This window comes from Scardinius erythrophthalmus, assembly GCF_964197995.2.
Source record: "Scardinius erythrophthalmus genome assembly, chromosome: 4".
Lineage (NCBI taxonomy): Eukaryota > Metazoa > Chordata > Actinopteri > Cypriniformes > Leuciscidae > Scardinius > Scardinius erythrophthalmus.
The window spans coordinates 5,137,768-5,162,966 of NC_138224.1; the positions used below are offsets into that span (position 1 = coordinate 5,137,768).

The 25,199-nt window shown below is 38.3% G+C and overlaps 1 protein-coding gene across 2 annotated transcripts; it reads right to left on the reverse strand.

Moving 5' to 3' along the window:
- Window positions 1-382: 382 nt before the first annotated feature.
- lrrn3b (leucine rich repeat neuronal 3b) lies at window positions 383-15,476 on the reverse strand. 2 transcript variants are annotated; one of them, XM_081363721.1, is made up of 2 exons: window positions 15,171-15,476; window positions 383-6,191 (listed from the first exon to the last, which is right to left on the reverse strand). In XM_081363721.1, exon 2 carries the CDS (start codon window positions 5,848-5,850, stop codon window positions 3,730-3,732), a length of 2,121 nt encoding a protein of 706 aa, XP_081219847.1. In that variant the 5' UTR covers window positions 5,851-6,191; window positions 15,171-15,476; the 3' UTR covers window positions 383-3,729. The 2 variants fall into 2 exon arrangements, with proteins under 2 accessions (XP_081219847.1, XP_081219846.1); XM_081363720.1 differs by having other exon boundaries at window positions 383-6,187; window positions 15,171-15,431.
- Between the last annotated feature and the right edge of the window lie 9,723 nt (window positions 15,477-25,199).

Sequence of the window (25,199 nt, forward strand, 5' to 3'; positions counted from 1 at the left end):
TTCAGGACATGCATTCAGTGTGGTCACCACTCAGAACTGAATACTGTCTGGTTAAATGCAAGATTGTCTTTCAAGGAAAAAGCGATTTCAACTGCATTTTTGTAAACTATACTATGTCAAATATATTTAATTTAATTTGATCCTATGTTGATTTCTCAGTAGTTACAGTAGTATAATTTTGCTGACCTTTTCATTTTGCCCCTGCATTACAGGGAACTAGTTAGCACTACATCACACATTATTTTATATGCATTTTACTGAGGGTTGTGGCATAGCCACATATTGCAGGCCAGATCACATCAGGGTGAGCTCACAGAGATTTTAAGTGCTGTGATTATCCAATTCTCTGGGTGCCTATGAATTTTTTTTTTTTTTTAGAAATGATTGTTGTCATTTTGCTTTTTATTGCAATGGTGACCTGTAGCAGGAAAGGCCCAAGAGCAAATGTGTAGTTTTTAATAGGGCAATAACTCAGGTGTCCAGCTGGGTTTGGCTAATAAACAAACAGGACTATGGGAAATGTAATCTCTCCTTAGTGAGACTACCTAAGCAAAAATGACTGTTGTTAGGAATATTCCTGCGATATTACATGTTTTCAGGCATTGTGGAATTGAATTTGTTTTAGATAGTTTAGGTAGTATGTTCAACAAAAATGTGTTTAGTGAAATTGTTAGGATATCATTGTTAGGCCCCTTAAGCTTTTGCAGGTTCTATGAATTGCAATGGCAAAATCTTTCATACTCCTTCCTTAATGTTATTTGCCTAGAAATGGTTTAATATGCAGACAGATGCATTCTTATACCATATTAGATGGCATTGGAGTTATTTCATTTCATTTTGTTTTGTCCTCTTTAAGAATTAAATCGTGACATCTCACTAACTTTTTTTATTCAGTGTATATAAAGTTTAATACAGATGTTTTTTTTTATGTGGCTGCCACTGAACAATGTAATTTAGCTAAAGTCACAGGAATCTGGACAATCATAATCATGTATAATTACTCAATGAATTTTGAATTGTGGCAATGCTTTCTAATATTGCAGTCTTATCTGGATTCCACAATCCATTTCAGAGGACTAGTCCCGTACTTCTGCTGGTATGTAATTTCTCTTTTGATACGGTACAGGTACATGGTGACCTTGTCTGTAGCTACAGAAGCACCTCAACCTGAAATGTGACTGAAAAGCGAGGGCAAAGGCTGGTGGACTCCAGCCTGCCTGAACAGTGCCGGTATAGAGTTTGAGTTATAATTTAGCTCTCCTTGTGTTTGAGTGATAGCCGGCCTCTAAAAGGCCTGTCTGCACTGCTGAAAGCCTTGCTGATGTATGAGCACACCTGTCTGACAAATCTTCCGTGTCAGTCAGTGACTGACGAGCATTCATCATGTTTGTAATTTTTTGGGTTGTGAGTCTGTCCTGGATCTTAAATGGAGCAAATACAATGTGATTCTTTGCTGCTGGTTTGGCTGTCTTAGGGGCTGTTTACACCTGTCCACTTCATGCGTTTTCTCAGATCGTGAAAAGACCAGGTGTAAATGCCCTCCGAAACGCAATCGAGACGGATTTGAATCAGATCGCTCAAACCACTTCAGGAGGTGGTCTGGGCCACATTCCAGATGAAACTGGACAAGTGTAAATGCATCTGGTTGTTGAAACCACATATGTAAATTGTACTCCTCCCAAAAATGTAAAAAAAAAACTAACGTGTGAGAGCGTGTTATAGGCTATATGTAATGTTTTAGCCAGATATGACGACGCTACTGGAACACGCATCACCGTAAATGAGAAGCTGAGCATCTAACGTTATTCATCAAGCCAACGTGCAAACCATCGTAAATCAAAGTGAAAGTAAGTCGCAGATGCTTAACACATCATCATCATTAAAAGTAAAGAAACGAAATGATCTTCCAGGGCTGTTGCTGCTCTCTCTTATTGCGGTCTTTGATTTTGAAATTTTAGCTGATGATCAATAAAATACAGCTCATATCTGTTGCTTTCGGTGACGTGCACTCCATTAAATCTGCATATAGCGCGGGAATTGAAGATCAGATTTAAATCCGTTTCGCAAAAACACATTTATGTGACCAGGTGTAAATGGAATCGTTTTGATAAATCAGATAGCTATCCGATCTGAGAAAATGCATGAAGTGGCCGGGTGTAAACAGCCCTTAGATTTGAATCTGGCAGTCCCCTCCTTATACCACTGGAAAAATAGTTCACCTACGAATGATTGCCATTTGCTGACCCTCATGTTGTTTCAATCACATTTGACTTACTTAGGTGAAAACACTTAGGAAGTTTAGCAGAACGTCTGAACTACTCTTTTCCATACAATGATATTTGTTCATTTGCCCTGCAACATGTTCCATGTTCACCTGTTTGTTTGACCGCATCCATCCCTATTCACTTTCATCGTATAGATAGGAGCAGCTTGGAGATTCTGTGTTTGGCCGAAAAAAAGTGAAATGGGTTTGGAATAATATGAGGGGTGAGTAAATGATGACAGAATTTTTTTTTTCTGGATGAACTATTCTCTCAAGACACGTGTTCATAATGGTAAATGATTTTTTTTTATTCCCCAGAAACTAAATCAGTAAACATCCTTATTCCAACATGAGAAAAAAAATGCTGACATTTATTTAGTTTTTACATTACCTTAAGCACATTGGTCTGATTGACTAATGTGCTTAGGGTAGAACAGACAGTCAATATAAAAATGGCTTTTTCACACTCAAAGCAAGGACGCAATGCTTTTAAACCATGTTTATGCTAGAAATACTGATATAGTATTTGCACAAATTTGCGTGAGGCTGGAATCATGGCTCTGTTCTCCAGGGATCTCTCAGGAAACCATTAGAAGTAACATTCAAAAGTGATTTTTTTTTTCTTTTTCTTTTTTCTGGTGTAAGATTCAGGAGTAGGCACTTACCCTGTCATGATCAACCTACGGCAATTTATATGAGAGATGCTTTTAAAGCGTCTGCATTCAACAACATCCAGTCCTGATAGTAATATAATCAAATATAATATATGTATGTATATAGATTCCTTAAAATGTACATTTGTGTTTTATTCAGCAAATGTGTGGTCTCGTTGCTTAAGTTGTATCTTTCATACTGCAAGTAATTCACACTTGTTTACTGCCTGGCTACTGCACAGAAGATACCTGTTACATTTCTGGATAGAATATATAACAATTTTAGCCATGAAAAGACAGATCTGCTTTTAAATAGAAAAACAACATATTTCGTCAAAAGTTCACATCATAATCACCGTGATCTTCTATTCTACTAGATTTCCTTCTCAACAAACAGTCAGGTCTCTAACGCGCCTATGGTTGTCGTACAGCACAGACGGTATTGCTTGGGACCACAAAGACTGTTCCACTACTCTTTACACATGTAACAGTCAGGTATAAGAAACAACACCTTCTTGAGGTCTTAATATCATCTGTTTTCAGTGAATGGCCTACAAATATCACACTGCATATTTTGGCAGCAAGTCTTTCCCTCTACTTCTCGCTAGTTACCACTGTTCCATTGCCATTTGCCACATCTGACAGCTCATGATGAGGGGATATAGAGCTAGTTATAGATTTTCAGACATCCCTTCCATTTGAATTTGATGTCTATGTCAAGGCAAAAAGATAAATGGCAAGTTGGAACAGTATGTTCTCCACTCTTGCCTTGTCAGTTTGCTTGTAGTATTTGTGGTCCTCTGCGTGTGCAGCTTAAAAGGCATTGTCCAACACATTTATGACTGTAGCTTTAACCTCAACAGCAGCTGGCATCCCTTTCCCAGAAATCCAGAGCCTTGTAAAAGGAGACTGCTGGCTGGTCTCAGACATCAGAGCCATTTTGGAAGGGTATCGCTTCAGTTCTCCATAACTGCAGTGGTTCCTCATAAAGACATAAATCAGAAAGCAAGCCACTAAGATCACAATGAAAAGTAGACCAAATGCAGCAATCAGTGCCACGTCCCACCTCTCGGAGTTCTTTACGGCTTGTTCTAATCCTTTAGTTAGGACATTGACACACTTGGTGTCGTGTTTATGATGGATGCTGTGAATGTCCACACACACTTTGTACTGTGTAGCAGGGTTGAGATGTGTAAGATTGTATACAGTCATGTCAGATGGTACCCTAGCTGTGAATGCCATAGTTGGATGGTTTGCACTGGGCATTGTATACCACTTAATGTTTGGTGCCAGGCTACCATGAGAGGCCTTCCAGGAGATCAACACAGAGTTGGTCTGTACAGATTGGATGTTGACATTCAGTGAGTCATTGACAGGCTGTGGGAAGTATCCATTTACCTCCACCGAGACAGATTTTAGGTCTGCCCCAACAAGATTGTGTGCCACACACGTGTACAATCCAGCCTCATTCTCAGTGATATCATAAATATCAAGGGTGCCTTCAGGGTGCATGTAGAATCTCTCAAAAACTGCATTTGGGATGATCCTTCTCCCAGACGGAGTCACCCAGTATATGTCTGGCTCAGGTTCAGCAAAGGCACGGCAGTGCAGGGACACAGATCTCCCACTATCCACACTGATTTGTGTGGGGAGGCTCTCTGAAGAGATGAGAGGCAGACAGATCTCCATCATCTCTCTGAAGTGAACCTGCCGCACATGCTGACCTTCATACTCTGGAGGTTCCACACAGAACAGGGAGTCAGGCTCCATGAAACGGATGTTTGTCTTGTTCATGTTCATCCACCGTACAACGCAGTCACAACGGATAGGGTTAGAGTGCATGCTTACCTCCCGAAGATTTGGGAGGGACTCTACTGTGATCCGGTGCAGGGCACTTAAAGCATTTCCATTTAGCATTAGAGTTTCCAGCCTTGGTAGCCTATAGAAAGCATTTGGATGTATATACGAAAGTTTAGGGTTGTTGGTGGCTTCGATTTTGGTCAGTTCTGGGAGGTTGTTGAGGGCAAAACTATCAATGGACACCAACTCAGGCATGCTGTTAATGCCCAGTTCCTTAAGATGGAGCATGTCCACAAAGTCGCCCCTTTGAATTCTCCCTATGGGGTTCTTATTGAGATCCAAAAACTTCAGGCTCTTAAGATGCTTGAGAGCACCATGGGGTACCTTAGGGAATGTATTATCATAGAATGAGATACTTTCCAGATTGTCAAGGCCCAGAAGTGAATCATCTGGTATCTGTGAGAGGTTCATTCTAGTAAGAACCAGACTGCGCAGGTTTCTTAGAGGCTTGAAGCTCATATCCTGAATTGAAAGGATAGGATTTTCCCCAATCATTAGAATTTCCAAATTTGGTAATGGCTCAAACCATTCACTTTTTATACTCTGAAGCCGGTTGGAGTTGAGGTGCAGTCTCAGCAAGCTCTGAAGGCCCCGAAAAGCCTCTGGAGAAATAAAGGAGATGAGGTTATGATTCAGGTAGAGCTCCTGAAGATTGGTCAGTTGAGAAAGGCTGTTGTCTGGTAGGGCACATATCCAGTTTTCCTCCATGTGTAGGGATAAGAGTTGAGGGAGGTGGCCAATGTTTAAGTCACTTATTGTTGACAGGTTGTTTTGTGAGAGATCAATCTCAGTGATGTTGGGCAGGTAATCCAAAGAGTGCTCAATCTTAGCAATGTTGTTGGTCTGAAGTAAAACGACTTGTGTATCAGATGGCAATCTCATGGGCAGGTTAAAAAGCCCCAGGTCATTACAGTCAACAGTAGGAGCCTCCATATAGACGGAGCTAGGGGAAAACCAGGGTCTAATTTCACATACACAAAGTTTGGGACAACTGACTCTCTCTTCTGTAGCAAGAACAAAAGTAGTCACTGCAAGGCCCACTAGCAAATAATCCGCAAATGATATGTCCTTCATATTGGCACAGTTCCCACCAGTAAGGAGTTGGTCCTTAAAGATTTTGCAGCAAAAGCACTTCACTTCAAAAATAATCAACCATTTGTGGTGATCACTACTGAATCCAACAGAGGGCCTTCCCTAGGCCCTGACCGATGTGCTGTCAACAGATGCAATGTCCCGTTGCTAAGTCTCCCGTTATTCAGATTGAAGGTGGTGTATGGAATTTTACTGGTTGGGCAGATAAAGGTGAAAAGGTCACCATTAAACCTCAGGTAGCGGTGGTTTCGCTAGGCAGACGCAAGGCTGTTCATTCATTTAATACTATGGATGGTGCCATCATCATCCTAATCCACTTCTACCTGAGGAAAATAAGAAGAAAGAGATGAAAAATATTAGCATATAATTATCGAAAAATGCAAGGGCATCACTAAGGCAAGACAGAGGCATGCTGACATTTACAAAAGCCACATTAAAGCACTCTGATGTCTGCTGACATTTTATTCAGCAGTACCTTGCACGCTAAGCCTTTGACATATGGATATGGGTGTCCTTCACCCAAGATATTATTTTGGGATTCTAAAGCCGAAGTTGTCCTAAAATATGGGAATTACAAAGCTTAGTGTGTTTGACTTGTTGTAGGCATTAATACTGCTGCTTATTTTCAAAAGGGTACATTCCCAATTCAATGCACCATGATGAAATGTTATAGCTGTGTAAACAAAACATTCTCATTACACTCCTGTTTAGTGAAAATATTGCAGCTGGGCTATAAGCAACACATACCATGGCCTTGAATATTATATATTTTACCTGCACATGCCATGTTGGGTCTGTCTCAACAGTATAATACCAATTGTTTGTTATTTTCCTACTGTTAAAAGCAACTATCTTTGTTTTGCTATGCAGAAGAGCCTTTAAAAAAATGGTAGTAAAACAGTAATTCTGTGAGAGCTCTCTGCATCACCAAGGTTACCATGGAAGCTGTAGCCAGAAAGAAAGTGAGTGAGACAAAAGGATTGAGAATTTTCCATCAAATCATCATCCCTCTTTTCAACTTCAGTGGCTAAAGAAGGTGGTGAGTAAGTAAGGATTCCACAAAAAGTCTGCAGTAAGCTTCGCAGACATGGAGGAATGGGAGTTCATCCCTCAATGCTCTGTGTGTTGAGTATTTGAGGGGGTGAAATGTGTGATTTTCCAAGGCAACAAAATTCTTCATAAAGCCAAGAACATTCAGAAAAAGCTTCAATAAAGGGACCTTCTGGTGACTAATATTTGTGGCAACAGAATCTGTTTGAAATACATGGTATACAGGGCCTTCTCCGTTTCAGTTGTTTTGTCTGGTAATCATGATTCCAAAAGAGTATCTGATCTGTTAATGTCTCGCCATCACTGAACTATACTTGTGTTGTAAACAGAGACACTAGGAACTACACTCTCTTTCCATAGACAGAGTCAAATTGTTAATTGCAAATTGTAAAGTCTAGCGGGTAATGAGTGCTATTAAATTTGGGTGTTTATTACACCTCATAGGTGTGCGGCTGCTCTCACAGTGGTTGGAAAATGGATGCTTCACAATACCTGTGTCAGCCAAATGCATCTAGTTTTCCTGACTGACACGAATGGCCTATTTTCCTAGGTGTTAAATGGAGCACTGCTCCTGCAGTACCTGCATGTTCTCTATGGTAGTGCTGGTTCACTACTAGTGCAGAGCGTAAGCATGCTTGTCTGTTAACAGCAGTGTTAATGTGCAAAAGGCGAAAATGCAGTTAGTTATTCTTTTGATCTTTCTAGTCTCTTCTTCTAATTTGTGATAGTTCTGGACCTGTGATTTTTCCAGATATTTTACAAGATATTAATAGTGATTTAATTTAGTCCTTAGTATTTAATATACTTTAAGTGTAGAACAATTTAAGGGTACATAATAAATTAAGTGTTTCTCTTATTAGAGACATTTCACATTCAATATGTTTTTGTACTACTTTGCATTTTCTGTTATGCAGGATTGTCTTTATTATCTTGCCCTTTTAGACAAGGTTATGTTTTTGATGCAGGGCCAGAGTTTCAGTGTTTCACATAGTGAATAGGACCATTTACCAATGCACAATAAAGGCGTAGTTCAATGGGGCTTGAATAATTTGGCACTGTTTTGAGTGTGTTACATCAAGGTTTCCATAGTTCCACAGAATTATCTGCAACTATTTGGTATGTCCACAATATTTCAGAACACAATTATTTAGATTATTCAACTACAGCTAAAAAGGTAGCTAAAACTATTTGGCATATTGCATGTACTGTATATTGTGAAGTGAGAAATAAATCAAAGAACTTTTTATTTATTTTAAGACTACAAAATCATTACACTATCCTCCAGAAATAACCATGTAAAAGCTCTAGATTCTGCAATGGTAAATAATGTCTTGTTTTGCATGTAATGGTTGGCTCATGATTGTGTTCTGGAGGCTGTTTCTGTATCCACAAAAAAAAAAAAAATCCCAGGAGAGGAGACAAACTAATACGACTAAACCTGTATTAACCTCCAATAACTGTGTAACAGCAATAAAGGTACTGCACACCCATTCAAAACTCCAGTCAAAGACAAATGAAGGAAATTAGGGCTAACCCAGTTAAGAGTAGGTGAGAACGTACACACTTAAGGACTTGGAACAACACCGTGGCTCATAGAGCGTAAGTGGCAATACCTTGCATAGTGCGGCACACTTTCAGAGACAGAGAGAAATGCAACTAATACCAGAGAAAATGGAATTTCAAGATGGATGCCTCTAATCACCATCCTGATGTACTGCAGAGTAAGTCAACGAAATTGGAGGGAGAAGAGCCGGAGAATCGTTGCCCGTCGTTATTTGCCAGACCTGATATCACAGAGCTAGCATCATCTTGATTGGGCCTGTGAAATATAGGGGCATGTTTGAATAAATGTGTCCGGTGGGCAGAAGGCCTGCTGACCCTGGGAAGTAACTCAGGCTGAACGGTGGCAGCCCGGCTCCAATGTTTGCTTTGGGCCGTGCTATTTGAGATGGGCTGTAAATCTTGGGCTGGGGACTGATTACTAAGCTTGAGGTCCTCTTAAAGCTCAAACTAGCCCCTCTGGGTATTGGAAAATAGCTGTAGCAACTCAGTGCAAACTGCTCTTGGGATTATGTTGTTGTTTTTTGTTTATTTATTTATTTATTTAATTTTTTGCATCTGTTTCTTCATTGTGTGTGTTTTTTTTTTTTTTTTACTTTTATTTGTGGTAATCCTGTTAGATATAAAATAAATAAGCAGTATTGACCCGTCATTGTACCTAACTGATATCTACCCCTAGAACCTTTTTTTTTTCTTCACTGTAAAGAAGTTATATTGGCATTAAATTGGAGTTTTATACACATTAAGCACACTTTTCTAGAAAGTGCATTTATGTATTTTGTTTTTATGATGTTTTATTTTTTACGGGTCTCAAACAACCAGTTTTCCACTTCCTAGCCATTATACTACTTCACTTAATTTTTTGTTAATTGTCATAAGCACAAAATACTTTTTTGGATTAGAACATATCTGCCAAGAACATAAAAGTAACCAGCAAACTTACATGGGTTATTTCAATATATACATTGTTGTAGCTGTAGAATTTAATTTCTAGTTAAACTTGTGTCATACAGATCATGTACAGAAAGTAGGGCAACGGTTCACACAAATGTCTACAGAAAGACACTCTTCTTACTCTTACACCCATGCTCTCTCTCCTCTTTGTATTCCACTGCAGCTTTCATTTTGTTTCCACCTCTCTTCATATGTTTAGTGTAAGTTGTTCAATCAGGCCTGGAGAAGACGCAAAGGGCCTAGCAGCCAGCCAGTTTGCACAGACCTCTCAGTGGGAGGCATAGGCCTAGTCTGTTTCGCTGTTCCTCCCCCTGCCCTTTACTTCATTGATTTGCGATTAAAAGGTAAGGGACGAGTCCATTAAATAGGCTTTGCCTATTTATGTGTGTGCATATTGTTTCCAGTGCAATGCACAAGGAACATTTCCCTTTGCACCTGCTCATATGTGCTCACAAAATCAGCGCAGAGTTGACGGTTAATGTAGAATCAATGTTCCAAATTAACCGATGGACCCCACAGGTTTCAGCTTTTCCACCGACGTATTTTCTTTCCCTCAAAGAATACAAGTGTACATGACAGTTTCTAAAATTTGTAACTGACTGTTTGATGCTGATTTTCTCTTTTAAGAAAATAAAATTCATGCTTACATATAGGGGTGTGCGATATCATGACTTTTGATCGTGAATTGTCTCCACAATCTGCTTTTGAAGGAATATGCTAGTATCAAGCTACAGTGCATTCTATCAGTTGCAGTTCTGGCGCCTCCATCCCACATATTGTACAACGCGACATACATTCACATCACATGTTAATTTAGAGGTAGAGTTACGCACACGTGACATTGCAGTTATTCACAATCATGAAAGTGTATTATTTACATGTGTTTTAAAGCCTTGTCGTTTAAACATTTTATTCACATGCTTTTCTAAGCGTGTACACCCCAACCACGCAAACACTAAAAGAGTGTCAAACAGCCCTTGAGTACTAAACTAAGTTATCTTTCGCATCTTATTGGACTTAAAATACACACAAGGTTTACATAAACACAACCAGTTATGTCTTAGTGAACATAAACTGTGGGGGTTGAAAAAAACCCTCCATGTTTTCGGTGCTAATGCAGTTGTGATGCGTTCATATAACATGTAAGGGTGTCGCTGCCAATAAAGCACCTAAAAGCTGTCACATAGAACCAGCAAAAGTAATGATTATGAATATGTCAAATATAGCAAGTATACATTTTAATTGTTTATTAATAAACAAGTGTTTTCTGTGTCAGTGTCGGCTGCAAATATGAAGTTGACGATGCTGACTCGCGATCTTCGCAGTAGTGAACACACCAGAGAGAAATTCACATTTCATACGGATTACATAAGCAGAGAGCAGTCTGTTTTCTTTCGTTTTGAATTGAATTGCATAGACATTTCAAGCTTTCTATAGATATATTTCTCAGGTCTGTGAGGCAAGTAGTCTACCTTATACGCTGAGTTTCGGTTCATTTATGAGACGAGCTCCAGTCCACGTGCCGGCGCCTCCATGTCCTGATTATCTATTGTCTGCTATATTTACTTATTTATTAGGTCCAGGAAATTGGTTGATGAAACATTGATTAAAATTAAGATACAATTACTACAAAACGAAATTCACTTTGAAGAAAGGCTTTGTGCTTTCTGTTTGAGGTATCTGTGAAAGTTTTAAAGCAGTCTTTTAGTGCCGCTTTCAGAGTGGTCACGTCCGTAACGGAGAACTGTCACGTCCATAACATTGTTTTTTCCTCATAAATACGAACAAGAAAAATAAAATATATATTTTTTAAACTTATGTTCTGTGGAGAGCCAACTCTTCTTCATCTGGTGGGTAGTATTGGTTTGCGCAGTGTAATTCACAGAATTACTAAAAAATATTTTGCCACCTAAGTTAAAGATTTTTTGTGTCACGTCCGTAACGCATGTGTATTTCCCTCATATTAAATATAAAACGCATATTTAGACTGATATTTTTCTAATGTCTGGACTCCTTTGTAAAGGGAGTATGGATATATAAACAGACGTTTCAATATATTGGTGTTAAATGCATTTTTTGAGAATTTATATTTCAAGTTTTTACTGCACATGTCACGTCCATAACGCTGGAATTGCCCAATTTTAAAGAATTTATCCTCAACTAGTTTTTTGGTGTAGGTCTAGGCCTCTGATTTTATAATGTTAACTTCAAATGATACTAATAGTAATTTAAAATGGGGTCGCATTGGATCTGGACGGGAAGGATAACTCTAGGAGTTGTAAGGAGTGTGTCGCGATTCTGCCTTCTCACACCACGACACAGGTTTGTGGATCTGAGTGTTGCGATTTCGGTTTCATATCGCATATCGTTACAGCCCTAGTCTTTACTGAGTCATTACTGCTTGTATTGAGTCTGGTTCAACTGATTCTCTGGGTGCAAATGTAGTTTGTAGTTAAAGTCTGCGTGAACCGGAAGTTGCAAACGACTTTTCTCCAGTGTTGTGACGTATTTCCCAGTGAAACTGAATACTGAACAGAGGGCAGGGTTTTACTCTAGCGCTCCTCCTCTCCATCTCTGCTCATAGCAGACTAACGGTTTGAGGGGAGTGGTTAAGCGTTTCCCAAACCAAGCCGTCAAACCTACGTCATCAGAGAAAGAATGCCATTCCAGACCGGAAGTAACTTTTCAGACTTTGATTTAAAGATTACGACGGCAAACAATTTTTTTCTGTGTATTAACTTGCACGGATTAATTGTTCACCACAAAGACTAGTAATATGCGCTAACAAAGTAAATAGGGTCAATTTTGATTTCAGTTGGACTTTAAACACATAACACATTGACATTAATTAGAATGCATAATGTTTATATGCCGCTATAATAATTTTTAATCAGATAATTCATAATTTTACATCTCTAATTATGCATTCTCTTTTAGTTTTCAGTAGTTTTCCAGCATTTTCCACTGAGTTCTAAATATGCTGTAAGAACATTCAGACTCATCTGTCCCTAACAGTTGATCCATGGTGTTATTGCATATTGCTCATACAGAGACATGAAACGTTGCTGTTTGCTCTAACATACTGTACATAACCTAGCCTAAGGGAAGGATACCGTGCACAACGCACAGGATAACTGCATCACTAAGCTACACTCTATATGAAGAACCTAATTATGAAAACCAATAAAATTCCCCAGGGTACAAATACAGCATTTCACTCTAATTGGGCCTGATTGATTGAAAGCTTGTTCCCAATAGCAAGTATCAGTCGATCTACAGTATTGGTGTAGCTGTGCATGGTTTAGTGTTTTCTTAACATCTCTAGCTTGACTGTTTTTGCATAATGAGATCCCAGTTCTCCCAGTATGTGCTTTATACCGCACCGGATACCTCTACTACAGGTATCATTCTTATCTAAGAACAGATGGAGAGCACAGCAGTGCTCCTCAGATGGTTCTGCTCTGTTTACTCCTGAAAGCACAGATAGCATATGCTGCTATCATATTCTCTTATCAAAATCTATAGTTTGAAAAAAAAACTAGTCGAGGCTTTTGAAACAATGAAAGAATGTGGAGTGTGGTGACCTTTTCAATAGACAGAAATTTAGGATAAGTCATAGGTAGTTATCTTTTTTGATATATATATATATATATATATATATATATATAAAATATCACCAAAAAATATTTTTATCAGCAAAAATATCACACAGGCACCCAAGCAAAATTGATTGTTCATATAAAATCTGGCCGTTGTTGTTAATGGGTGTTGTAGAATTTTCATATTTATGCAAACAAAAAGTGCATAGAGCTCCTAATTTTATTTGCTGTTTGTTGGTTTTTGATTTAAAAGTTTGAGAAATAATTTCAGTTTGAGAATGTAGGCTATATCAGTACTTTTTGAATATTTCCAGCACATTAACAACACAATGATTATATTGATAACCGTGAACTTTTTGTTTACTATAATCGTGATTAACTTTTCATACATTTCATCTCTAGCATAGAAATATCTAGCAACTCCTGCTTCAACGGTACCATATGAGATACTCATTTTCACTCACACATAGTGCACAAGAAGAGGGCTTCTCTGGCACCTGTTATCTTAGTAAACTTGTATGTCTTAGCAGCTGGATAAATGTTGACTAGAAAAATAAGCTGACCTTACATGTCAGAATAAGTTGTGCTTATAAGTTAGTTTTGGTAATCAAAAGTGTTTAATCTGATGGGTTTACATTGCTCAATATAGCATATAATGACAAAATAAATGTGTTAAACAAGATAAATGGTGTTTGCTCAATTTTATGATAAGTGTACAACATTATGATCTGCCAGATCAAGCATATTTAATGCATAAATAACATTTCAAAACCGCACATCTACCATTGCTTTGTGTCTCAAACTGCTTGGTACGATGTAACGATCAGAGAAAGCAATTTTCCAGCACCTCATCATATAAAGAGGGACTAAAATCAGTTAGACTTCAATGTGCTCACAAAAGCCATGTCTAATAGATCCTTATATCAAGGGTTTTACTTATTGTCTGTTAATTAGAGCAGCCATCAAATGGCCCATGTGATTACATCTTTGATTAAAAATTGCCCGCTCAGGCCTAAGTTTGTAGAGTTTGTCATGAAAGAGACTCCAAGGACACAAATATACACAATAATATATATATATACTATACTACTGTATAGCCTACACAATATTTTTGCTCAACATTTTTGCTTTGTAAAGTGAATCCCCAGGCCCGGTAATGGTTGTCACACAAGACAAGGTCCTCTATGGTAAAACCTACTCATTAGCCAAAACCGTCCATATTTTTTATTCCAGGCCACGTTACTTTTGCCCCTGAAACAAGTTGATCTAATTGGTATCTATTTACTAGTAGATAAGGGTCACATATGGATATTTAAATATATGGATGCATGCACTGCATGCAATCTCCTTTGAATTTTATTTTAATTTGCACTATCCAAAACATTTGTTACAATGATGCAAGCACATAAAATGCTATTTGCAATCTCTGACTTGTGTATCAGAAAGTACGATGCCCGTGTGCAACGATTCCCCTCCGCCTCCGTCTACAAAAAGATGTGGGAGGACAAACTCCCTGGTTGTGTGATTAACAGCTGGGTTAAAAAAAAATGTCATCATCTGCATTGGAGATGTTGTGCTGTGCATGGTATAAAGTAGACTGAAGCAATGAATGCAGATCAGACGAATGGATCCGAATCACAATGCCTCCATTCAACGATTCATTTAACGATCCTTACTGTACAGTGGATGCTCAAGGCGACTGCATTTTAAATGCATGTGCTATAGGGGTGCTGTAGAACATCTTGGACGGCAACAGGGTGATATAAGTGAGATTGAGAACAGCCAGATGCAAAAATGCCTGTGGCTATCCGTCCAGGACGTGCCTTGTGTCCAAAAAAATACGCATGCCAAGCTGGAACACAGATTTCCTGTTGCTGATGCACACATGCGTTGGTTCTCCGACCGCGACATCAGCAACAGGAATTCTGTGCAGTGGTCCAGGTTGACATGACTATTTATTCAACTACCATACGTGCTTGTTATCCATTTCCCCTCCATCTCTGCTCCTTCTGACGCATATTATCTCACTCTGGCGCATATTCTCTCAACTTGAATGTGGATAGGCATGCAGTAAAACGACTGAAATGTATATTTATGAACAAAATAGATGAGGTTGAATTGACAAATATGACAACTTACCGTTTCAACGTATGTCATTCCGGTTGATAAAGCGACATTTATTCCGTTCATCTATAGCGCAGTGCTCCAGAGAGCGGGAAGCGCGCGCCACGCAAATGAAAATACGCGCGCGTGTTCTTCTTTTAACGCAGATGGAGAAATAACAGCGGTCCTAACGTTGAGATTTTGCCGTGAAAATGAGGCAAAATCCAGCAGGTGAGAGCCGTCTGGAAGCTTTTTAGAGTCCCTCGCACTGACAACCTCCTCCTTCCTCCGCGTTCAGAGGCGCATCTGCAGCCGCTCGTTCGGTTGTCACATTGACATGCCGCTGTCTCTCTGCCCAGCGGTCATTAATATCGGAACAGCCCCCGAGTCTCCAGAGAACAACCAATAGCGGCGGGGCGGAGAGAAACTCTCGCACCTGATTGGCTCAACAGCAACGTCTGTCAGACAGGAACCGTTGGAGAAATAAAGAGAAAATGGATATGCTGGTATTAATTTCTGATTGCGTAGTGTGTTGGGTTGTCTTTTGGGACATTATGTATAAAAGTAACAGTAGGCTATGAGAAAGTTTGTACAGTAATTAACTGAAGTTTTGTTTGACTACAACAAAATATAAGGTTGTTTTTTTAGTTAGTCACACACGATTACAATAACTTACAACAGAATTGTTTCACAGACTGATGATGCAGTTTAACGGTCATCAGCGTCGTAAATTCTGCAACGTTTTTCAGTTTTTTATTTATTTATTTTTTTTTTTTAAGTAGGCTATGTAGGCTACATTTATAACACACTAGGCCTAGGCCTACATTGTATTATATTACATTTACAACAAATAATAAAATAAAATAAAATAAAAACTAGTTAACGCTGCTGTGAGGGTGTTTCTAAAACAGCGGCTGTGATGTCAGTAAAATTGATATCTTTCTCTCTTCCGACTGCCGTTATCAATCGCTCTCTATTTTTTTCTTCTTTCGAAAATTGTGAAATAACTATTGTGGAATTTTCCTTTTGCTATTTGAGCAAATGGGAACCCGAAAAATATATTTAATGTAGTCTCTCATTCACCACTATCCACCTTATTTTTCAGGTAAGAGCGGGTGTGGCCATTTGTAATTTTAATGTGTCTGGCTTCCGGAGTCATTTGCTTCCAGTTATTTTTAGCTGCAAAACAGCTCGTTATGCTGCTTTATTGCAAACTGATATTTCTTACCATATTATTTTAATGTATCGTCTTAATTATAAACACGTACACACTGGTTTGTAGTGCAAACAGTTTTACAGTTTACTGCACTTTGATATATTCTTCTTGTTATTTCCATAACAGCTAATAAATCGGAAGCCTCGCATATTCACAGAAAACACCTTAGCCTACTTCCACTTGAAAAATAAGGTGGACAGAAGTTTTTACCCAACTATGACGACTTCCGCTTCTGAGAAACCCGGAAATGTGAAAAAGGTTAATTACTCCAACGCGTTGGTGTACTTTTATAAAGATAATTTCTGTATTGGCACACAGATTCAGAACATGCAAGTGTAATTCTAGCACTCTTTACTTGTATGAAATTGCTTAAATAATGTCTGTGTTTTTTAAAATATATATTTTATATCATTGCAGATGAGGTGTAGTGGCTTGATTTTAGGACCAGAACTGCCCAACAACCAGTGTTTTGGGAAGAAAATAATCAAGAAGCAGAAGGTACACTTTCCATGCATCCAATCCTTTCATTGTTTCAGGGACTTTGACTGAAGTACGTCCTCTTTGCAGTGAGCTGCCCCTGTTTTCAGGGATGAATTCACTGTGAAGGTGCTTTCCTGAAGCCTATGCCCAGGTCGTTCACAGCTCACCCTCGAGACTGCACACACCTTGAGAAAACAGGGATATAACTCATAAAAGACTCCCGATAGGGTCGGACACTGGTCCATTTTTCCACATCTGGCATTAAGAGACTGCTCTGCCAAAGAAAAATGTGCATGTACTGTGAAAGCATAAATCTGGGTTTTGGTTGATGTCAGCAAGTACCGCGTTTTTCATCAGTCCATGCCCCTGTTTATGAAAAATTTAGAGGAATACTCAGAAGTTGTGAGGTGGTTTCTTCGTGGCATTTCACAGCATCTGTTTTCTGACAAGGACTTGGAGGCAGTGCAGTTTATTGACTGGAGTTCCACAGTTATAAATATTTTTACAAGAAACGTAGAGAACATGCTCTTGCAGCCTCTTACAAAGACATGGAATCTGGAAAGTTTTCTGAAGAGTCTTTAACAAAAGTCATTTTAAAGCTACATTCTGAAACCACCATTATTCCATTATGGCCAATATAGATGTGCTTGCACAGTTGTATTATTAAATGGTTCTGAATATAATTTCTGATTAATATATTAATGGCAAATTTAGTCAATGTGTAAGGGTTGTTCTGTAATGGAGGCATGAAGACGATGAAGAAGGTAATTTATTAAACCGTTAAGATAAGTACAGTCAACAACTTAATACATTCAAGATGACAGGACAAGCAGGAACTTAAATACACAGAAGATGACTAGACAATGATAGACAGCTGTGATGATAATGATGATCGCTGGCAGGTGCAGGTAATGGTAGAGGAGGTGCAGGTGTGGGTCAAGGAGGATGCTGGGAACTGTAGTGCGGACAGAGGCTAACAGAAGACAGTGACAGAAACAGTGATGGTGATGATGACAGCGACGTAGATGATGATGAAGGCAGTGCCGGTGAAGGTGATCGTGACACTGCCCACTGCCAGGCTAATGATCTAAACTACTCCTCTGCCAATTAATAATCTACGGAAATCCTAAAAGAACACGCACTATTTCAAAAAAAGAAATTTACTACTTATTTCTTGAACTCAACATGCCATAAGTTGTTTTCTAGAGATCTCAAGTTGTTTTCTCTTGTTGTTGTTTTTTTTTTGCTCTAGAAATGACAAAGGCATATATCTAGACCTGCATTACGGATGAGTGAATTCATTTTTACTTTGATCAGGGACTCACCCAAGCTGAAATATAGCTCTATGTCCGTTTCTAAATCAGTGTCCGAAGCGGCCTACAACTTTCACAGACACTCCACGGACTCTGAACATGTGGTCAGTTTCATTGCCAACCAACTCATGTGGTAAGCGAATGATGAGATGCTTTCATGAAAAAAATGCTGTTTTATACAATAAAACATGGGTAAATGCAATGTTCCATATAAGCCACTGACATAACAATCCCATTTCTCAATAGTCACTGCATCTGCACATTTCTTTTCAGTTTGGTGGAGTTGCTGGACAAGTAACATAACATGACAGTGGCATTCCTGCAGAGATGTGCGAGTTTCCAGGGAATACGTCTCTCAAACGGTCGAGTTTTTGCAGTAAGGGGCTGTCTGTGCCTGCAGTGCAGTAAACAGGCCGCCCAGCTGGGGGTTCGTTTAGTTTAGACTGATGTAGAGACATTCTGCCAGCAGCCAACCTCACACAACATCTCACTCTCCTCATTAGGCCTCCACACGCCCATGATGTTCAAGTTACTTTACCAAGGTACATTTCTTCACAAGAAACTTAGAGAAGATGCTCTTACAGCCTCTGACAAAGACATAGAACCTGTAAAGTTTTCCGAAGAGCCTTTATTGATTCTAAAAAAAAAATAAAATAAAAAAAAAACCACATTATTATATGTGTTTGCACAGTTGTAAGTATTATTACACGGTTCATATTTTCATTTCTGATTAATATATTAATGTTACATTTATTCAGTGCTTTTTAGCAATAAACTGCCGGCCACCAGGCTAACGAACTAGACTACTCTTCTGCCAAGTAATAATCTATGGAAATCATAAAAAAACATGCTTTTTTTTTCTTTTCTTTTTTTACATGTCATGTAATAAATTCTTTCTTTTTTTCTTTCTTTTGTTTATTTGTTTTTCTCTTTTCCTTCATTTGTTTGTTCAGTTGTTCTTTCTTTCATTTGTTCGTTCAGTCTTTTTTTGTTAATGTGTTCTTTCTTTCTTACTTTAATATTAATTTATTTCGTTCATTTGCTCGCTTGTTCTTTCTTTTTCGTTCCTTTTTTCGTTTGTTCATTTGTTTATTCATTGTTTGTTTGTTTTCTTTATTTTTCTATTGATTCTTATGTTCATTTGTTCTTTTATTCATTGTTGGTTTTTGTTATTTCTTTTTTTTTCTTTTGTTTGTTTGTTCTTTTTCTTTTTTCTTTCTTTTCTTTCTTTCGTTTGTTAGTTCGATTGTTCTTTCTTTCATTTGTTAGCTCTTTCAGTCATTTGTTTGTTCGTTCTTTCTTTCTGTTACTTTCATATTTATTTTGTTCTCTCTTTAATCTATTCGCATGCTTGATCTTTCTTTCTTTCTTTCTTTCTTTCTTTCTTTCTTTCTTTCTTTCTTTCTTTCTTTCTTTCTTTCATTTGTTCATTAGTTTGTCCATTGTTTGTTTATTTGTTTCTTTTCTTTCTTTTCTTTTGTTTGTTTGTTTGTTTGTTTGTTTGTTTGTTTGTTTGTTTGATTGATTGTTCTTTCTTTAATTTTTTTGTTTGGTTATTTGTCTTTTTTTGTTTGTTTGTTCTTTCATACTTTTTCATTTGTTTATTTGAGTTGTCTTTTTTCTTTCTTTCTTTCTTTCTTTCTTTCTTTCTTTCTTTCTTTCTTTCTTTCTTTCTTTCTTTCTTTCTTTCTTTCTTTCTTTCTTTCTTTTTCACGAGCCAGGTGGACTGCAAAATTTATTTCAGCTATTAAAGGCTGCATAATTTGTAAGTAAAAGAGTGAGAAAGGGGAGATTTATTAGCCGGTGATTAGAAGCTTGTGTCAGCACACTAGCTATGCTTGCAGTTTAGTTTATGTATCCAAACGGATGTTCAATGCTCTTTAAAAGTCCTTGTTAAAAGCGCAAACGTCCTGAGAGGCAGCCATTATACACATCCAGTTTCCCTCAGTTTAAAGTCAATATTATTAGTATTCTTTCCAGCACCTGTGTAACACCATCTTTTCAAGCTTTGCTCTGAATGCTACAAAAGTTGACTGGATAAAAGGATAGATTTCTTTTTTGTTATACAAAAAAGCAGAGTGAGACTGCAGTTTTAGCCGCAAGATGTTCAAGGGCCTCTCTGAGGAGTTCTGTTGTCTCCCCTGTTTGTTCTGAGATGTTCTGAGTTGTGAAGTGTAGAGGTTAACCTCTCTCGTCTCCGCCGATCATGAGGCCAGGCTCCAGGAGAGGGTGGCCGCATATACCAGAGCTTCCGTTCCACTGAAATATGACTTCAGTGTTGAGAATAGGGTGACATACATAAGAAACCGAGACAGAAAAGAGCATAGATAAGATAGTGTGATGACTGATCGAGTCCCACATTTTATTGCATGCAAAGACTACAAAAGCTCAATAACAGATTCATGACAGGCTTTGGCTGTCCATTGTTGAAAACCTTTTTTTATGCTTGTGTGCAATAGATGCAGAATGATTTTTAAATTGAATCCTGGGATTTCCACCTAGGGCCATAGCTTGAAATTCTGGGCCCTTTACCTATTTTTCAGCCATTTCTTAGGAAGAGATACAGCCTGATGAAATGGTGCATGTTGAATTGTGCTTTCATAAATTGCCCTGCGCAGCTTATGCATGGACGACCCGAGTTCAAATCCAATATTCAATTTTACGATATTGAATATTACTCAGTTGTTCTCTTATTGCAGTTCTCTTTTGTCCGTTTCTTTATCTCTAGATGTTTTTCTCATATCTGCTCTTTGATTAGTTCAATTTTTTCTGCTCTTTACTGTTAGCCATGTGCTCTTATATTTCATCTCATTTTGTACAGTATGTTTCTTAGCTGAGGTAACTATAACCATGATCCTGTTGTAAATCAAATGTAAGCTTTATTAAGCTAAATAGTTATTTTATTATTTATAAGATTTCTAAATATTCTCTTTATTACATTACGTCTGATAAAATACATTGAGAATTTAAAAGAAATGTTATGTTACCATACACATCCATTCATTCATTCATAAGTGGTTAGCGTTTCAGAGTGTTTTTGAACAAATCGGATAAGTGATTGATTCAGTGACTCATTCATACAGAAATGCTAAGAATTATTTATTTATTTTTCTTTTGGATTTTGTTATTTTAAACATGCTGATCTTGATCTCGTAAATTTGACAATACGCATGCATGTTTGTCTTTCTGAAGTCATGAGTGCATGATTCAATGGAAGTTTGAACAATAGAAACTACTATATGTTTTACCCTCTCCAGCTTCAGCACGTATGTCAGTTTGCTCAATAGATACATGAAAATGGGCATGCATTGTGTATGACACTCAGGCTGGATGTTGAAACCCTGCAGATCAATGCTCTCTCCATTCCCTTTGATGGTTTTTTTTTTTTTTTTTTTGAAAAATGGCTATAAAGACCATGTCTGAAGTGCTCAGACATGGCAATGACCTTCAGATTTGTTTATTACACTTCAGCACTGAATGTGTTGGAAAAATGCCACTCAGACTGTCCATTTATGACAAAAACCATTCAAGCTCACCAAAAAAGTAAGAAGAATAACAATAAAACTTCAGAACATGTGTGGGAACACCCCAAAGTTTTTGCATTAATGCTATTGTGAAATGAAAATCTTTATGACTTTGGGACTATAAGAACAAATGAATACGGAGATGTGGCAGCATTGTGCCGGCATCTGAAATCTCCCTTGTTACTCTTTTGTTTCATTATATTCCTTTGTGCCACCACAGTGAATGACTGGTGCTGATTATGCAAATGAGCCAGAGGAAAGAAGCATGGGTAATTATCACAGTTGTGGATAGGCTTTGGGGAAAAAAAAAAACTCCCTCTGCCATAGAGACACTGTAAGAAGAGAAAAATACTCACGGCTTTGCAACAGTAACAGCTTTAGAGCTACTGGAAAGCTGTATGTGGTCTCCTTATGTGCTGTATTGATGGGATCCGTATCCTATCTATTCAATAAAAATCCATTCAATCGTTTAAAGGGGCCATGGCATGAGAAATCAAATTTGCCTTGATCTTTTGACATATAAGAGGTCTATATATAAACAAAGCATTATTGCGGGATCTGTGACATCACATGGGCAAATACATTTGAATTTGACTGCCTCCAGAGCAAGATATTGCTGAATAGTTACACATCATCGCACCATAGGCATTCAGTTGCTTAAAGGAACACTCCACCGTTTTTTCATATTAAACTATGTTATTCCCTTAAAGGAGAACTTGGTAACTTTTTTAACTTAATAAAACTGTCTAGAAATCATTTGGATGGTTAAACAACCTGTTCTGGTGATATTGGTGACTTTCCCCGCTCCCCCCAGCGTTCCCAGGCGGAAAACCAACCTTGCAACTTGGGGACTACCGTCCCGGCAAGATAGAAATGGGAAGTCTCGTGAGAAGCGAGAACGAGAACGAGCGCGAAACACAAATTGCTTTACGGCAATTCGACATAAACACACACGCATGTATGATGTATTACCAGATTACCCACCTCGGTAGACATAGCTCCACACGATACAGTTGGCTTGCTCCGATTAAAACAAACGTACATGAGCAGCGGTAGAGAGGGGGAGGAGGCCGCCGCAAGTGAGTTTTTTTACGACCGTGTTGTGAAATATACACCCCCCCACAGCTGTAGGGGGAGCTCGTGGGGAAAACATGCGACAACAAAAGAGAAAATCAGCGAAGAAGTGACTAGAGTTCGCTAGAGTTGCCTAGTTAAAGTTCTCCTTTAACTAAGACTAGTTGATACATACTTCTCTCGTCTCAGTGCGTGCACTCAATCGCTATGGCGCGCGGGACACTTTTATAGCACTTAGCTTAGCCCAGTTCATTCATTAGGGACCAAACAGAGATGAAGTTAGAAGCGACCAAACACCTCCACGTTTTCCCTATTTAAATACAGTTACACGAGTAGTTATAGACCAAGTATGGTGACACAAAATAAAACGTGGCGCTTTTCTAAGCGGGTAAAAAGGATAACTATAATGTATGGCGGAATAGCACTTGGGACTCGGGAGCACTTCGACTCGGCGCAGTAAAAAGTCACGTTGGTTCTAATGACAGCAGTGAAAGGGAGAGAGGGAGAGGATTTTTCAGGCGTGATTTTTTTACTGCGCCGAGTCCCAAGTGCTACACACTTGAGTCTGCCAACAACAAGACTACTGGAAGAGTAAAAGAAACGTTTGCTTTGTTGCGTCCAGTTTAAACAGCTCTTTTGCGTCTCTGTACAGACATCAGAATGATCCCAACAAGTGGATGGTTTATTTTTGTGACTTCCTAGATTGCGTCCATATGTTAGTTTAGAGCATTTCTTTTTGTAAACGAGGCTCAGTGTAATGGAGAGTTCGCAATGTTTTCAAAACACTCACATGCAACACCAAGTGGGTGTTGATACTGTTTCCTATGCAATGACGTTAGCCAATCATAACACTAGCAAGCCTTAAAGGAACCGCCCCATAAAAATGGATCATTGGGTCAGAATGAGGGTTAAAAATATTTTTTCCACATATTTTGGTTCAATTCAATAGCCAGATAATTTATTTAAGTTAAACGTACAGTATGTCATTTTTTTTTTGCCACTAGGGGTCGCTAACCTCTTACAATAACAAAGGCGTAGTTTGATGACGCAACATTTGCTAAGAATTATGGATCTTGTCGTCAACGTCAAGCCGACCGATCTAATAATGCTTATGGATGAGTGAATGCATCGATGCTTTTATCATGACTGTGATATGAAGCAGTTCGGGATTGCTAAGAGACAGCTATCAGCTCCACACGCGATGCGAGTCCCACGGATATAAAAGGAATATGGACATTTCATTCTACCGAACTACACGCAAGTGCAGAATTACTACTCACAGGTCAGTTTATTAGACAAATTAAACTTGTGAGGTAACGCAGCGCTGTTTCACTTGGTCTAACATTACACTATCACATTAAACTGCATTTGAATGTGTTGAAATGAATGTGCTAGTTTGTCTGTATGAGACTAGCAGTAAACTAGATCAACATTAGAATAACATACAGATCATATTCTAACATTTTATCATTGTTGAACTATATAACATTGATTAGTTTTATGTAAATGTGCTCACCTGTTTAATAAAGTACATGTAGGAGCGGTCGAAGTCTCGGACGTGGAGCTCTCGTTTATATACTGTCTATGGGAGCTCTGGGCATCTCGAAAACACCGCGCTGATATTGATTCTCGTTTTAGTTCTCATTTTTTATCCAAAGTCTGCTTGCCATGGTCTGTAATGTTTGAACGAAACAACAACAGCGTGCAGATAGACATTGCGAACTACATTGTCCACGTCTGTCGCCTTGGTTACTATCAGAGGGCTCTGGTTCATAGCTCTGGTTACCATGGCAGTACAAGCGGAAACCAGGGACAACACGGATATGATGCCACTGACTGCGACAAAATGGAAATAAAGAAACGTGCCGTGTCTTCGAATTAAATTAAAATTTCTCCTGGTTTGAAAGTTGTTTGAAACAGTCGGGATAATGTAAGTACACAACTAAAAAATATATATAACATAGATATAGTGATTTTTGCTATTTTTAAAGCAAAAAAGTTACATATTGTGCCTTTAATGCAATAATAATAATAATAATAATAAACTGTATAATGTATGTCCTTGCTCAAATGTGCATGTGCATTTGCTTGACCCCCCCCAAAAAAAGTTTTTTTTTTTTTTTTGTGTGTGTAATTTGAACTTAAGAACCACAATTTATCATACTATTGTTGTTATATTTTATTTGAAATATGTAATTTAAATGTAACATTGACAAAGTTTGTATATTTCTTTCTACACTCAGGTCGTTTGAAGTTGTATTGGGTAAAATCTATTTTACAAAGCAAGTTTAGTGCCTCTGGTGAAACCAGAGTCTCCTGGACCTGGTCCTACTGTGTACAATCTGTAATGAAGGTCAATAAGAAGAGTAGCTAAAGCTAAACTGCAACCTCTTGAAATTGGCCCTCTGCATTTAGCCTTGACTCTTGTGCTGCACACCTAACCGAACATCGGCTGGTG

What these genes read in the sequence shown, in the direction of transcription:
- lrrn3b (XM_081363721.1), bottom strand. Translation starts at nt 5,850, where the DNA reads ATGAAGGACATATCATTTGCGGATTATTTGCTAGTGGGCCTTGCAGTG.